Source organism: Primulina tabacum, chromosome 9 (genome assembly GCF_025594145.1).
Source record: "Primulina tabacum isolate GXHZ01 chromosome 9, ASM2559414v2, whole genome shotgun sequence".
Lineage (NCBI taxonomy): Eukaryota > Viridiplantae > Streptophyta > Magnoliopsida > Lamiales > Gesneriaceae > Primulina > Primulina tabacum.
In genome coordinates this window covers 14,881,653-14,896,139 of record NC_134558.1, presented here as the reverse complement: position 1 = coordinate 14,896,139, position 14,487 = coordinate 14,881,653, and the positions used below count along the sequence as shown (strand labels likewise).

The 14,487-nt window shown below is 33.5% G+C and overlaps 1 protein-coding gene and 1 long non-coding RNA gene across 2 annotated transcripts; one reads left to right on the top strand and one right to left on the bottom strand.

The window, feature by feature from the left end:
- The first annotated feature begins 5,934 nt into the window (after positions 1–5,934).
- LOC142556493 (uncharacterized) lies at positions 5,935–8,131 on the top strand. Its single transcript, XR_012822638.1, has 4 exons — positions 5,935–6,064; positions 6,271–7,586; positions 7,679–7,797; positions 7,885–8,131. It is a non-coding gene; the product is annotated as an uncharacterized LOC142556493 (long non-coding RNA).
- A 2,510-nt stretch (positions 8,132–10,641) lies between these two features.
- Positions 10,642–13,983, bottom strand: LOC142556435 (heat shock factor-binding protein-like). Its single transcript, XM_075667896.1, has 5 exons — positions 13,872–13,983; positions 11,769–11,822; positions 11,479–11,502; positions 11,351–11,393; positions 10,642–11,061 (listed from the first exon to the last, which is right to left on the bottom strand). The coding sequence occupies exons 1-5, from the start codon at positions 13,872–13,874 to the stop codon at positions 10,925–10,927; spliced, it is 261 nt and encodes an 86-aa protein (XP_075524011.1). The 5' UTR covers positions 13,875–13,983; the 3' UTR covers positions 10,642–10,924.
- Between the last annotated feature and the right edge of the window lie 504 nt (positions 13,984–14,487).

The following is a 14,487-nucleotide window of genomic DNA, read 5'->3' as shown; positions in this document are numbered from 1 at the left end:
TAAATTCACAAACTTATTTAAACAAAACTATTTTAATATTTTAATTAAATTCTAATTAAGCATTAATGGGCCTAATTTGTATGCTTAATGGGCCTAAGCTTAATTAAAGAATTATTAACTATAAAATATGTTAATCACCCCCATAACCCCACAAACACCCACGCCTCCCTCACCCCAACAAATTCAAGGAATCCTTTGCACCTTAAACTCACGGCACTCACATCATATTCTTCAAGGAGGATCAAAATTTTGCAAGGAAAAATCAAGCCATCGTCTTCGTGTCGTCGTTCTTCAATCGTCAACGTATAATCGTGCGTTAATAACGCAAAGGCACGCCATATTCTCCTTTTACTCATCTTTCACACCATATTATGTGTTTGATACATGATTGCATGAAAAACATGATACAACTTTTATATTTTCGTTTTTATGGTTATACATGCACAAAACAAGAGTTTTTCTTTTTTAAAACTCTTCATAATGATGCACAAAGGGGCTGCCATGGTAGGGGTACTTGAAGAGATGTTTTTTCACATGTTTAAGGGTCCCTAGGTGTATGTTTAAAGGCTGAAAAAAATAGGAAAGGAATAAAAACGAAAATAGACTCCTTAAGGAAAAAGGACTCTTCGACTAGTAGTCTTTGAGGGTCACGGCTGCTAGATGCGGTTAGGGAGGGTCCACTAGACTTAATTGGGCTGCATAGGAGGGATGGGTAGAGGCTGGACATGGTGGTTAAGGGCTAGGAGGCGAAGCTAGCCTAGGTTTGAATCATATTAGGACTAGGACTCTTGTGCAGAAAAATTCAGTAGCTTCCTAGGCATATCCAAGGGACTTAATGGGCTGGAATTTTGTTGTATATGGGTTAGTTAGGTGTTATTAAGCTTTGGTTCAAGTTTGGTAAAGTTTGGTTAAGTTTCGAGTCCATACGAGTCAAAACTGGGAAGTACGTCTAAGTTTAAAAACGAATAGGGAAACACCTAGATTTAAGCTTAATAAAATTATGAAAAATTAGGTTTAAGCTTAAATAATTATTATAAGTATAATTTTTTAATTTGAGAATTTTATATTAAGATTTGGTTTAATTCGTGATTAAAACGTGTTAATACGTCTTATTTAAAGATTAAATCAAAAGTCCTCGATTTAAGCTAAATAAAAATATGATAAAATTCATGTAAGCTTAAATAATTATTTGTGACATGATAAAGTCAATGAAATTAAGATAATATCAAAAACGTGAAATTTTACGTCCAGGGGTAAAACGGTCTTTTTACACCTAAAAATTAGTAAACGTCATGGCAGTGTCCTGAATGCTGTTTTATATGCTAATATGATTATTTTCAATGATTATGGATGTTTATATGTTCATATGTCAATTTTAAATGTTTATGTATTTTTAAGATAATATGTTTCATGTTTTATGATTTAATATGCTAAAACGTTTATTTTAAATATTTATGATTTAAATGTTTATTTTAAATGTTTACGATGTAAAAATATTTATATTAAAATGTTCATCGATGTTTATGATTTTTAATATGTTAAGTTATGATTTTTAAATGTCTATGATTTTTATGATTTAAATATGGGCATTTAAAAGACATGTTGCATGCTTGGTTTCAAAATAAAAATGATATTATATGCATGTTTTTATTAAGTGATGATAACATGTTGAAGGACGTGAAGGGATTGTGACTACTACATGTTGGAAATATCGTGAGGGTTATGGTCCCAGTGGGAGCCCGACGATCGTGTTTCCGTTGATACGAATACGAATACGATGATATGATTGGAGATGTCGTGAGGGAAGAAGGCCCCAGAGGGAGCCCATTTATGGGAAAAGGCCCTAGAGAGAGCCCCGACGATCGTATTTCCAATGACATGATATGTTAATACGTAGGCCAAGGCCCAGTTGGCCGGTGAGAGTGTTGCTGGTGTCCCCGCCGCCCTGTACTGTGGTTTCTTTAGATGGATCCATCGCCCAATACGTTTAAGAATACGAGTCACAATCACGATCTGAATTCAAGATACACGAACATGAATATGAATATGAGGATATGAATATAGATATGTTTATGTTTATATGAAAATGTTTACGCATAAGATTATGAAAATGTTTTTATTTAAAAGTTTTACGCATCATGAAAATGTTTACGAAAATATTTATGTTTATGCATCTTCATGAAAATGATATTTTAAGTATAAGTATTTTTCACTATTATATGTTAATTGTATTACGTATTACTTGTTATCAAAAATATGACGTGTTGAGTCTTTAAACTCACTAGGTGTGATTGATGCAGGTTATATTGATTATGAATATGACAATGGAGGTCTTGATGGTTGATCTGACTGGACTGAAGGTGCACATAACCCGAGGACCGACGCTAGTTTTTCGCACTAGTTATGATTTATGATTTTAAGTGATGTTAAAGGTATATTTTTACGATGTTTTATTTATGAGTGGTTTTGAGAGGTTATAGTATGGGCTATACTTTTCAAATGTTAGTTGTTGATTTATTTTAAAATGATGTCAAAAATATTTTATGCTTGTGTATGCACCTATGGACCCTTAAACATGTGGAAAAACATCCCTTCAAGTACCCCTACCATGGCAGCCCCTTTGTGCATCATTATGAAGAGTTTTAAAAAAGAAAAACTCTTGTTTTGTGCATGTATAACCATAAAAATGAAAATATAAAATTTGTATCATGTTTTTCATGCAATCATGTATCAAACACATAATATGGTGTGAAAGATGAGTAAAAGGAGAATATGGCATGCCTTTGCGTTATTAACGCACGATTATACGTTGACGATTGAAGAACGACGACACGAAGACGATGGCTTGATTTTTCCTTGCAAAATTTTGATCTTCCTTGAAGAATATGATGTGTGTGCCGTGAGTTTAAGGTGCAAAGGATTCCTTGAATTTGTTGGGGTGAGGGAGGCGTGGGTGTTTGTGGGGTTATGGGGGTGATTAACATATTTTATAGTTAATAATTCTTTAATTAAGCTTAGGCCCATTAAGCATACAAATTAGGCCCATTAATGCTTATTTAGAATTTAATTAAAATATTAAAATAGTTTTGTTTAAATAAGTTTGTGAATTTATTAGCCGGGTTGTCAAGACGTTCGTATTTTTGTTGAAAAACCAACACCGATAAAATTTACGTCCCGGCGTATAAAATCACCTCAAAACCCTATGTTGAAGGACGTGAAGGGATTGTGACTACTACATGTTGGAAATATCGTGAGGGTTATGGTCCCAGTGGGAGTTCTACGATCGTGTTTCCGTTGATACGAATACGAATACGAATACGATGATATGATTGGAGATGTCGTGAGGGAAGAAGGCCCCAGAGGGAGCCCATTTATGGGAAAAGGCCCTAGAGGGAACCCCGACGATCGTATTTCCAATGACATGATATGTTAATACGTAGGCCAAGGCCCAGTTGGCCGGTGAGAGTGTTGCTGGTGTCCCCGCCGCCCTGTACTGTGGTTTCTTTAGATGGATCCATCGCCCAATACGTTTAAGAATACGAGTCACAATCACGATCTGAATTCAAGATACACGAACATGAATATGAATATGTTAATATGAATATGAATATGAGGATATGAATATGGATATGTTTATGTTTATATGAAAATGTTTACGCATAAGATTATGAAAATGTTTTTATTTAAAAGTTTTACGCATCATGAAAATGTTTACGAAAATATTTATGTTTATGCATCTTCATGAAAATGATATTTTAAGTATAAGTATTTTTCACTATTATATGTTAATTGTATTACGTATTACTTGTTATCAAGAATATGACGTGTTGAGTCTTTAGACTCACTAGGTGTGATTGATGCAGGTTATATTGATTATGAATATGACAATGGAGGTCTTGATGGTTGATCTGACTGGACTGAAGGTGCACATAACCCGAGGACCGACGCTAGTTTTCCGCACTAGTTATGATTTATGATTTTAAGTGATGTTAAAGGTATATTTTTACGATGTTTTATTTATGAGTGGTTTTGAGAGGTTATAGTATGGGCTATACTTTTCAAATGTTAGTTGTTGATTTATTTTAAAATGATGTCAAAAATATTTTATGCTTGTGTATGCACCTATGGACCCTTAAACATGTGGAAAAACATCCCTTCAAGTACCCCTACCATGGCAGCCCCTTTGTGCATCATTATGAAGAGTTTTAAAAAAGAAAAACTCTTGTTTTGTGCATGTATAACCATAAAAACGAAAATATAAAAGTTGTATCATGTTTTTCATGCAATCATGTATTAAACACATCATATGGTGTGAAAGATGAGTAAAAGAAGAATATGGCGTGCCTTTGCGTTATTAACGCACGATTATACGTTGACGATTGAAGAACGACGACACGAAGACGATGGCTTGATTTTTCCTTGCAAAATTTTGATCCTCCTTGAAGAATATGATGTGTGTGTCGTGAGTTTAAGGTGCAAAGGATTCCTTGAATTTGTTGGGGTGAGGGAGGCGTGGGTGTTTGTGGGGTTATGGGGGTGATTAACATATTTTATAGTTAATAATTCTTTAATTAAGCTTAGGCCCATTAAGCATACAAATTAGGCTCATTAATGCTTAATTAGAATTTAATTAAAATATTAAAATAGTTTTGTTTAAATAAGTTTGTGAATTTATTAGCCGGGTTGTCAAGACGTTCGTATTTTTGTTGAAAAACCAACACCGATAAAATTTACGTACCGGCGTATAAAATCACCTCAAAACCCTATGTTGAAGGACGTGAAGGGATTGTGACTACTATATGTTGGAAATATCGTGAGGGTTATGGTCCCAGTGGGTGCCCGACGATCGTGTTTCCGTTGATACGAATACGAATACGAATACGATGATATGATTGGAGATGTCGTGAGGAGAGAAGGCCCCAGAGGGAGCCTATTTATGGGAAAAGGCCCCAGAGGGAGCCCCGATGATCATATTTCCAATTACATGATATGTTAATACGTAGGTCAAGGCCCAGTTGACCGGTGAGAGTGTTGCTGGTGTCCCCGCCGCCCAGTACAGTGGTTTCTTTAGATGGATCCATCGCCCAATACGTTTAAGAATACGAGTCACAATCACGATCTGAATTCAAGATACACGAACATGAATATGAATATGTTAATATGAATATGAATATGAGGATATGAATATAGATATGAATATGGATATGTTTATGTTTATATGAAAATGTTTATGCATAAGATTATGAAAATGTTTTTATTTAAAAGTTTTATGCATCATGAAAATGTTTACGAAAATATTTATGTTTATGCATCTTCATGAAAATGATATTTTAAGTATAAGTATTTTTCACTGTTATATGTTAACTGTATTACGTATTACTCGTTATCAAGAATATGACGTGTTGAGTTTTTAGACTCACTAGGTGTGATTGATGCAAGTTATATTGATTATGAATATGACAATGGAGGTCTTGATGGTTGATCTGACTGGACTGAAGGTGCACATAACCCGAAGACCGACGCTAGTTTTCTGCACTAGTTATGATTTTAAGTGATGTTAAAGGTATATTTTTACGACGTTTTATTTATGAGTGGTTTTGAGAGGTTATAGTATGAGCTATACTTTTCAAATGTTAGTTATTGATTTATTTTAAAATGATGTCAAAAATATTTTATGCTTGTGTATGCAATTCGGCCGATGCTATGTGAGGTTTTTAAAAAAAAAAATTCTAGTACTTTTTAAGAAAACGAATAAGCAGACGTTTCAAAAATTTTAAAATGAGCAGATGTTTCAAAAGCATAACAAAAGCGGTTAATTATAGTTTGACTTAATTATGGTTAACGTGTCATTTTATTTATTATTTTAAAATAATAAATAAATTGGGTTTAGAACTTAGATGTTGACCTTCCACCTTCCAACTTCACGGTTTCACACAAGTTTCTTCTTTCCATTCTTCTCTTGTGATTTTTTCGTGTAATCTCACCGATAATAAACGCTTAAACTATAGCACCACCGATGGGCAAAGGCTGAACTACAGAAATGGAAATCGACAACTCTCCTTTTGTAAGTCTCTCATTTTGTTCACCCATTTATGCTTAGTTTCTTACTGTACAATTTTCTTATTGTGAAATTTTGTTTGAGCATGAATGGGTTGTATTGCCACGATTTTTTTAAAACAGAATGAACAATGGATTGTGTTTAAAAAAATGTAGTTTCTCCAATAAAATTTTTATAGCCTACATTGTGTATTATTAGCTCGATTTTTGTAGGGATCGATAGAAGGAAATGATTCTTCAATGGCATCAAATTCTCATTCCATAGACAGTGAATTGAAAAGGGACTCTAAGGATATTGGATGGGATACCGTTGTGTAAGTAGATCCTCAAAATCACAAATATGTCAAGTGTACCTTGTGTGGTAAAGTTACGACCGGCGGAATTTATAGGCACAAAATCCACATTTCGGGTATTCTAGGAAAGGTGTAAAAGCATGTACGAGGCCAACTGGAGAACGAAAAGAAAAGTGTCCTTCAGCACTTGAGGATAACAAGTCTAAGAAGCGGGAAAAATCATTGAATGAATCTAAGTTAAGGAACGATGTGGTTATGTCTTTTAATATATGTGAAGAAGAAGATGATGAAATTTCCATCATTGAGCTAAGGAGTAAAAAAAGATCAATTGATATGGGACCTATGGATCAATTTGCAAAGCCAATTAATGTTGATGATGCTTCTATGATTGCAAATAAGAAAATGAGACAACAAAATATTACTGATGCAATTGTTAAAAAAAGATTGCTCCAAGTTCATCAATATTTGGGAAGATGCGTGTAGGAAGCCGGAATTCCTTTTCATGCAATTGACAATGATAGTTTCAAAAAATTTGTTGAGGCTTTAGGACATTATGGTCCTGGCTATATCCCTCCTTCACAATACCAACCTAGAGAACCACTTTTAAAAGGAGAGGTGGAGAAAACAAAAGAAACTCTGAAGAAGCAGGAAGAAGATTCTATTATGATTGATGGTTGGAGTGATAAGAAAAGAAGAAGTATCATTAATTTTTTGTGAATTGTAAGTTGGGGACTGCTTTTATTTCATCAAGAGAAGCTTCAAATGAAGCTCAAACAGCGAAATACATATTTGAATATGTTACTGCATGTATTGATCAGGTTGGGGCTCAAAATGCGGTGCAAATTGTGTCTGACAATGCCTCAAACAACATGGATGATCATTTGATAACAAATAATATGATCACTACTGTTAAATTCAAAAAACGTTGAAGAAAGAGTGATTATGGGCCAATTTTTGACATTATTGATGCAAAGAGTAAGGGTCGCCTTGATAGTCCAAATCATAAGACATCTTATCTTCTGAATCCATATTATTTCTTCAAGAATCAAAGTATCAAAGATGATCATTTGATAACAAATAATATGATCACTACTGTTGAAAAGTTATTTCCTGATGTTCAAATGCAAAATCATGTGATAAATGTTGAGTTGCAAAAATACACACAAAAAGAAGGAGAATTTGGAAAAAAATTAGCATTATGCGTATGCCTAAACAATTATCAAAATTACAATCCAGGTATGTAGACATTATTTTATTTCCTTTCATGTTTGTATATTATTGTTGACACATATCATTACATTTCTGTCTCTTTTTTTAAATTTTGATAGTCAGTTGGTGGAACTTCTATGGCAATGAGGTGCCAAATTTGAAAGTGATGGCAAAAAAGATCCCTGGTTTAACTACTAGTTCATCGGTTTGTGAAAGGAATTGGAGTGTCTTTGAAGGGGTAAATATTTACTTCATTATACTTTATTTTTGTGACAATATGATAATTTGTAGCTTACTCTAATTTTTTCGTTTGTTTTTAATGTAGATACACACTACAAAAAGAAATAGACTAGATACTACAAGGATGAATAATCTAGTGTATGTCCAATTCAATACAAGATTGATGAACAAGAATAAGAGAAATCATAAATTTGAGACTTTACAAGAAAGTGATACTAGCAAAACTAAATTTTGGAAGGTTGAAAATTGTGATGATTAAGATGAGGTGGAGATGAACACTGTACAACCTACAAGTGATATCAACGTCAATGTTCAAGGGGATTTCGACGATACATCGGATGATATCGAAGATGAATATGTAATATCCAAGCTTGGTGAATGGTACGGTTTAAGATTTCTTATGTTTATGGACTATTTGGTCAAGTTTAAGTATAGTTTAGATGTTAAGACTTTAGATTTATGATTTAGGGTATTGTTGATTTTAGATGAGGTGTAGTTATATGGTAGCGTCGTTACGATTAATTCATTATAATTTGTATGTTGAGACAATTGGTATGAGGCCAATCGGAGTGATTAGATAAGACATAGAGGTGCAACTTTCATATTGAGAGTGTTGCCAAATTATGAGGAAAGGTGACGTTGCGATTCGATTTTAGTTGCTAAGGATATTATTGGCTACAGAGGAGACTGCACCCGCGCCAGGAAAGTCACCGCACCCGCGGTGTTTGGACAGAAGGGCCATCGCACCCGCGGTAGGAATGCAGCGCACCCGCGGTCGTTGCCTTTGGATTTTCGGATGTGGTTCAGTATACGTAGTGCACCCGCGGTGAGAGAGCTATCGCACCCGCGGTGAGTGAACAGTAAAGTCGTGTTTTGGAGTTTTAAGTGATATCATACAAGGGTTCGGCTCATTTCTCTCATTCTTTTCCCTCTTATCGGTTCTTCAGCTCAAGGGAGAGCTAGGGTTCTCATTTCCTTCTTTTATTTCTTTGATTCAAGCTCCTAGTTGGATTATTGAAATGAGAACAAGATCATTTGGGTTCAAGGAGCTAAGGTAATCTTGTGGTTTAAGTTATTCTTGGATTATGGTGTGGGGGAAATCATGGAATGTGTGATTGTGTTGATTGTATGGGTTTTGTGGTATAAGTTTGTGATTATTAAATTGTTGATGATTCAATACATGGTTTATTATTGTAGGATTTGTATCAAGAGATTAGAATCAAGCTTTCCATTGGTTGTAAGTGGAATTCATTTCTTGTGCTCACATGAAGTATATGTATTGTATTTCAATGGTTTTAATATGCTATTCCCTTCCACTTGATTCATGTTATGTATGGATACAATTTGCTGTATATTAGAGGCTTTCATATGTCTCAATTATATATAAAGGGAATGCAAGAGAAAAGAGTATCCAAAGTGTTTGTTTTAATGTCCAAGAGAGAGTTCAAATGATTTATTGGATTGATAAATAGATAGTCAGAGATTGCATGCAATTAGTTGATCAACGACCATAGGCTTATATCCCAATAGAGTAATCGATTTATATCGATGGGATATAGGTACAGAGACAGAGATACTGTTTAGATATCAATCCACCAGAGAAAAGAGAAATACCATCGTTATTGTCATGTTATATTATGTTATTCATGTTTTAAGAGTTAGATGGTATTTAATGATTTCAAAACCATGTTTTACAGAGTATGATATGTATACATTGTTATGTAAGAGTTTCACTTGCTGAGTTTTATACTCATTTCAGTTATTCATGTGATGCAGATAAGAGTGACGAGCCGGGACGTTGATTGGAGCCGAGGTCATATGCATACAAGAGATGGAAGGAAGAAAGATATTTTGTTAACATTTTGACATGATCAAAAATGATATTTTTTAATTTGATACAACACTTTATTGATCATGTATATACTTTTGATTATATATATTTTGAAAATATATTCATGTCAAGAGAATTTTTAAATCCTTCTTTCCTCAAATAAATTATTTCAATTTCCGCTGCTATTTTATGAAATCAGTCGAGGGCGTTACAAATTAAACGAAGACGAAGAATTCGAATTAGAATCTGACAATGATTTGACCAATATTTAGCATTTTTTGATTTGATCTAGTTGCAAAAACAACTAAATATTGCAATTTTGAAATTCTTATGCTTCTATAAATATATAAAATTAATGCATTATATATTATACTTATTTATCATATTTATGCAGTATTTATTTTTATTTATTTATTGGTTTGAGATAATTACAACTATGCAAATAATCAAAAATGTTTTTTAAGCTTAAGTTCGTGTTAATCTCGTTTAACCCTGAAAAACTTGAAGCTCGACATTCACGCTTCAGGCCGCTTCGCAATTTATAGAAACTTGCTTATTAGTACTTTACTTGCTAAGATGAGATTTTCCTCGTACGTTGGTTTCTTAAGATATCCTCCAACTGACACAAACTGAGAAGCATGCACTAGTATTTTTAAGAGGTTTCTTTTCTACAAAAATGTATTGTCTATCTATTTCCAAACAATGAAAAATCCAACATAAAGGAAGAATTTTACCTTTATTTAGGGAAAACAAAATAACCCCGTAATAATTATAGCTGTTGGGTTTAGGACATATTGGTTGAGTGATTTATATTAAGTGAAGAAAGAAAGAAATAACTTGTTCCAGGTTGATCATCTATTTCACAAGTTTTGGGTTGGAAAATATAAATGGAAGTTTCATTATCGCCAGTTCAAGTTGTTTTTTAAGCCATAAAACCAACACAAAATGCGGGTTTAGGCAAGCTGCGACTTCTGGGAAAACTGAAGTAGAGGCAGAAACAAAACCAGAACAGCATAATGAAGGTGTTCTAAAATGGATGATGCGGTTGTAACATGAATAAGAAAAACAAATCATCCGGCCATGCGAGTTTCGTAGGATACACACTCTTTGCAGCAAATTTCAAGTCCTCCATAAATCTGTGCTCATAGAGTGGCTCAAGGCCACCCATAGCACGTATTTATGAGATATGAATACTGATATAGAGAATGGAAATACTACAGTTCCCATGGCTCCATAAACAAACATAAGTAACATCCAACAACCCTTGCAAAATATAGTCGCATTTGACTATCATTCATTCATCAGCAGATTTGGGCTCTTCTTTAGCATTCAGTGGAGCTGAAGGAGATGGAGAACCTTCTTGACCCATCTCGGTTCTAAGATCATTGATGCTCTGCTCCAACTCATCAATTCGGTTACCCATCTCATCAAGTACATGGAGTCAAGGAAATGAAACTTCATATATGTACTTATGTATATGAATTAGACAATAATGTATAAACAGATCATTGTGGAGATCTACTCTTTTGAGAGCATGAATTTGGTCCAAATTCAAAAATGTAAATCCGTGTGATGGGAATATATAGATACGATTTGGACAGTTTGTTGAAACAAAACAATAGCCTAATCAGTGGCACATGTCCTTCTGTTTCATGAAAAAAATAATGCATCCCTATCCATATATAAAAAAATACAATTAATAGATTTAATTGAAGGATATTTTTAGAAATGATGGAATCCGACATTGTCTGAAACCTAGTTTGCTGCAAAGGAAAAAAAACTAAAGTTAGTAAGGACACTGACTTTAAGCTATACCGAATCACTTTAGGAGCAATATTAGTCGCTCACCATTTGTTGTAGGAGATTTTGCACCTAAATAATAACACAGACATGTTAGAACTACTAATAATGGCTGTTTTATCATGTCAAATAAAGTAGGAAAAAAATGAATACTCGCCCACCTCCATCAAAAAGGAAAGTAGTTTTAAATGATGACAGAAAGTTGAAACAGATAAACTGAGACGAGAGGCAAAGCCATGACCATAAATTCGAACCAGACAACTTTAATTGATTTCCTTAACATATGAACTAAGAAGAGATGGCACAGAAAAAGGATGAGTTGATACGATAGAACTTACAAATGCAGTCATGTCTGTAGTACTTTGTTTAGCACTCTCTGGATCATTTCCATCCTGCAAAGCCAAAAAAAACGATCAACTACATAAATATTGCTCAGAATCACCAAAAATATGCATACAAAACAACTCATATCAGCATGTACATCCAATGAAAAACATTAAACAAAGAAAGCATCAACTTAAAAACAACTGCAGGCCACAAGGAATCACATTTCACCATGATAAAGTCATTAATAAAACTGTATAATCATCCTTCATAATCTGGAAATACCATGACAGAATGAGCTCACTGAAACAATTTCACAGCACCACAGCTTGATAGGCCAAGAAAAGAAAGGTGGGCAAGCTCACACACATATTTACACAGCATACCTTTAAAAAAATATTTCGATACTCTTTGAAAATACACACACACGCACATGTGTGTGACACAACCAGAGCCGTACCTGTGTTGAATGAAGCCTGAAACGAAAATTGAAAAATGGACCCTCTTGTTGCAGTAATAAATATAAAATGCAATTTTCAAATAACAAGTATACTAAAACCAATATATTACATCAATAACAACTCAAAAAATATTTAAAATAACTACATAAAAACTACTCGTCTAGCTGTTTTAGAGGCGAAAATATTTATCAAATCTGTGTAATCCAATTGTTGGACCATTTCTTTCTCATTCGACAACATAGTTAGCTCATTTAGTCTCTCTTGCGACATTGTTGATCGAAGATAATTCTTGATTAACTTCAACTTCGAGAAGCTTCTTTCTGCCGATACAACTGTTACTGACATGGTTAACAAAATCTTATAAGCAATATAAGTATTTGGAAATAAACCACGAAACTGCATCATATCAATTGCTCTTTTTTCATTTGTTATATAACATCTCATTACCATCAACTCCGAATACAACTCATCACCATTAATGTCTGAATGTTCACCATGACTCAGAAATTGTTGAAGCTCCATACAAGACTTCATCAAGCTATTTAAATACTCACTCTTTAACTTGTCCAAATTCAATAAAAACCCAACCCAATAAAAACAACTCTTTATTGAATTTGGACAAGTTAAAGAGTGAGCCTTTAAATAGCTTGATGAAGTCTTGTATGGAGCTTCAACAATTTCTGAGTCATGGTGAACATTCAGACATTAATGGTGATGAGTTGTATTCGGAGTTGATGGTCATGAGATGTTATATAACAAATGAAAAAAGAGCAATTGATATGATGCAGTTTTTGGCGAAACTGAATGATTTATTTCCAAATACTTATATTGCTTATAAGATTTTATTAACCATACCAGTAACAGTTGCATCGACAGAAAGAAGCTTCTCGAAGTTGAAGTTAATCAAGAATTATCTTCGATCAACGATGTCGCAAGAGAGACTAAATGTGCTAGCTATGTTGTCGATTGAGAAAGAAATGGTCCAACAATTGGATTACACAGATTTGATTAATATTTTCGCCTCTAAAACAGCTAGACGAGTAGTTTTTATGTAGTTATTTTAAATATTTGTTGAGTTTTTATTGATGTAATATATTGGTTTTGGTATATTTATTATTTATTAGTATATCTGTGATTTGAAAATTGCATTTTATATTTATTACTGCAACAAGTTGCAAGGGTCTATTTTTCAATTTTTGTTTCAGGTTTCATTCAACACAGTTACGGCTCTGCATAAGAGGTCCGGCTATGGACACAACAGCGCAACCCATCAAATAAAAAAGAAAACAGCTATTTATGAAACGATACAAAATAGTATGAATTGCGGTAATTTGTTTAAATATCGCTGAATAATGAATACCGTATAAACATTTCCATTTAAAATAACACGACTGCATTCGATTCTTTTCAAGACAAAAACGAGGTTACTTAAATTGGCATTCACATATTTAAGGCAAAACTGAAATCATAAACTATCTACAAAAATAGAAACCATAACAGTCAAAATCGCATAAGCTAATATTCGGGAAACATAAAGAGGGAACGAATATAGAACGCACAATCCCTAAGAACGGACAGAATCACCCAGATTGGATTAAACCAGCTCCAAGAAGTACATAATTTAAAGGAAACAGTAGAATAAATCAAGAAATTCACCATTTTTTACGCGTATTTGAAGAAGAATTGGCTAGAGAGAGATATTGATGAGAACTTTTGCAGCGAGCTTTTTGAACACTTGTTGAGTTCGAATTTTGAAATGTGAAGAACAGGAGTAGAGATGGCTTCAGTTACTGATGAATTGGATTGGGCCGATTTTTGCAAGATATGGGCTCGATGCATCTTATTGGACCTATGTCCATCTGATGAAATCCAGGAGATAAAAAATAATATCGGACCAAGGGGCCCAATCAACTGAATTGTTTTTAAATTACTATTGTAAAATCATAGGCCATAAATTTAATAAATATTTTAACGCATCCAAATACTTATTTGAAAATTTTATTTTAAAATTAATATATACTAATTACTTTGCACACGTGATGCGTGTGTGTACAGTCTTTTTTATCATTATCGATGGATTAAAGTGAAATTTGACAAATTATGGAGGGACTAAATTGATATTTGAATTGTTGAAATAAAAAAAATAAAAATAAAAGTGTGTTGAAAAAAAAAACAAAAGTGTAATATTAGTATCATATATGGGTAAAATTGGAAGAAAAAGTTGGTGTCCCCTAGGTGGTTACTATAATGTCCTCACCCTTAATAAAATAGA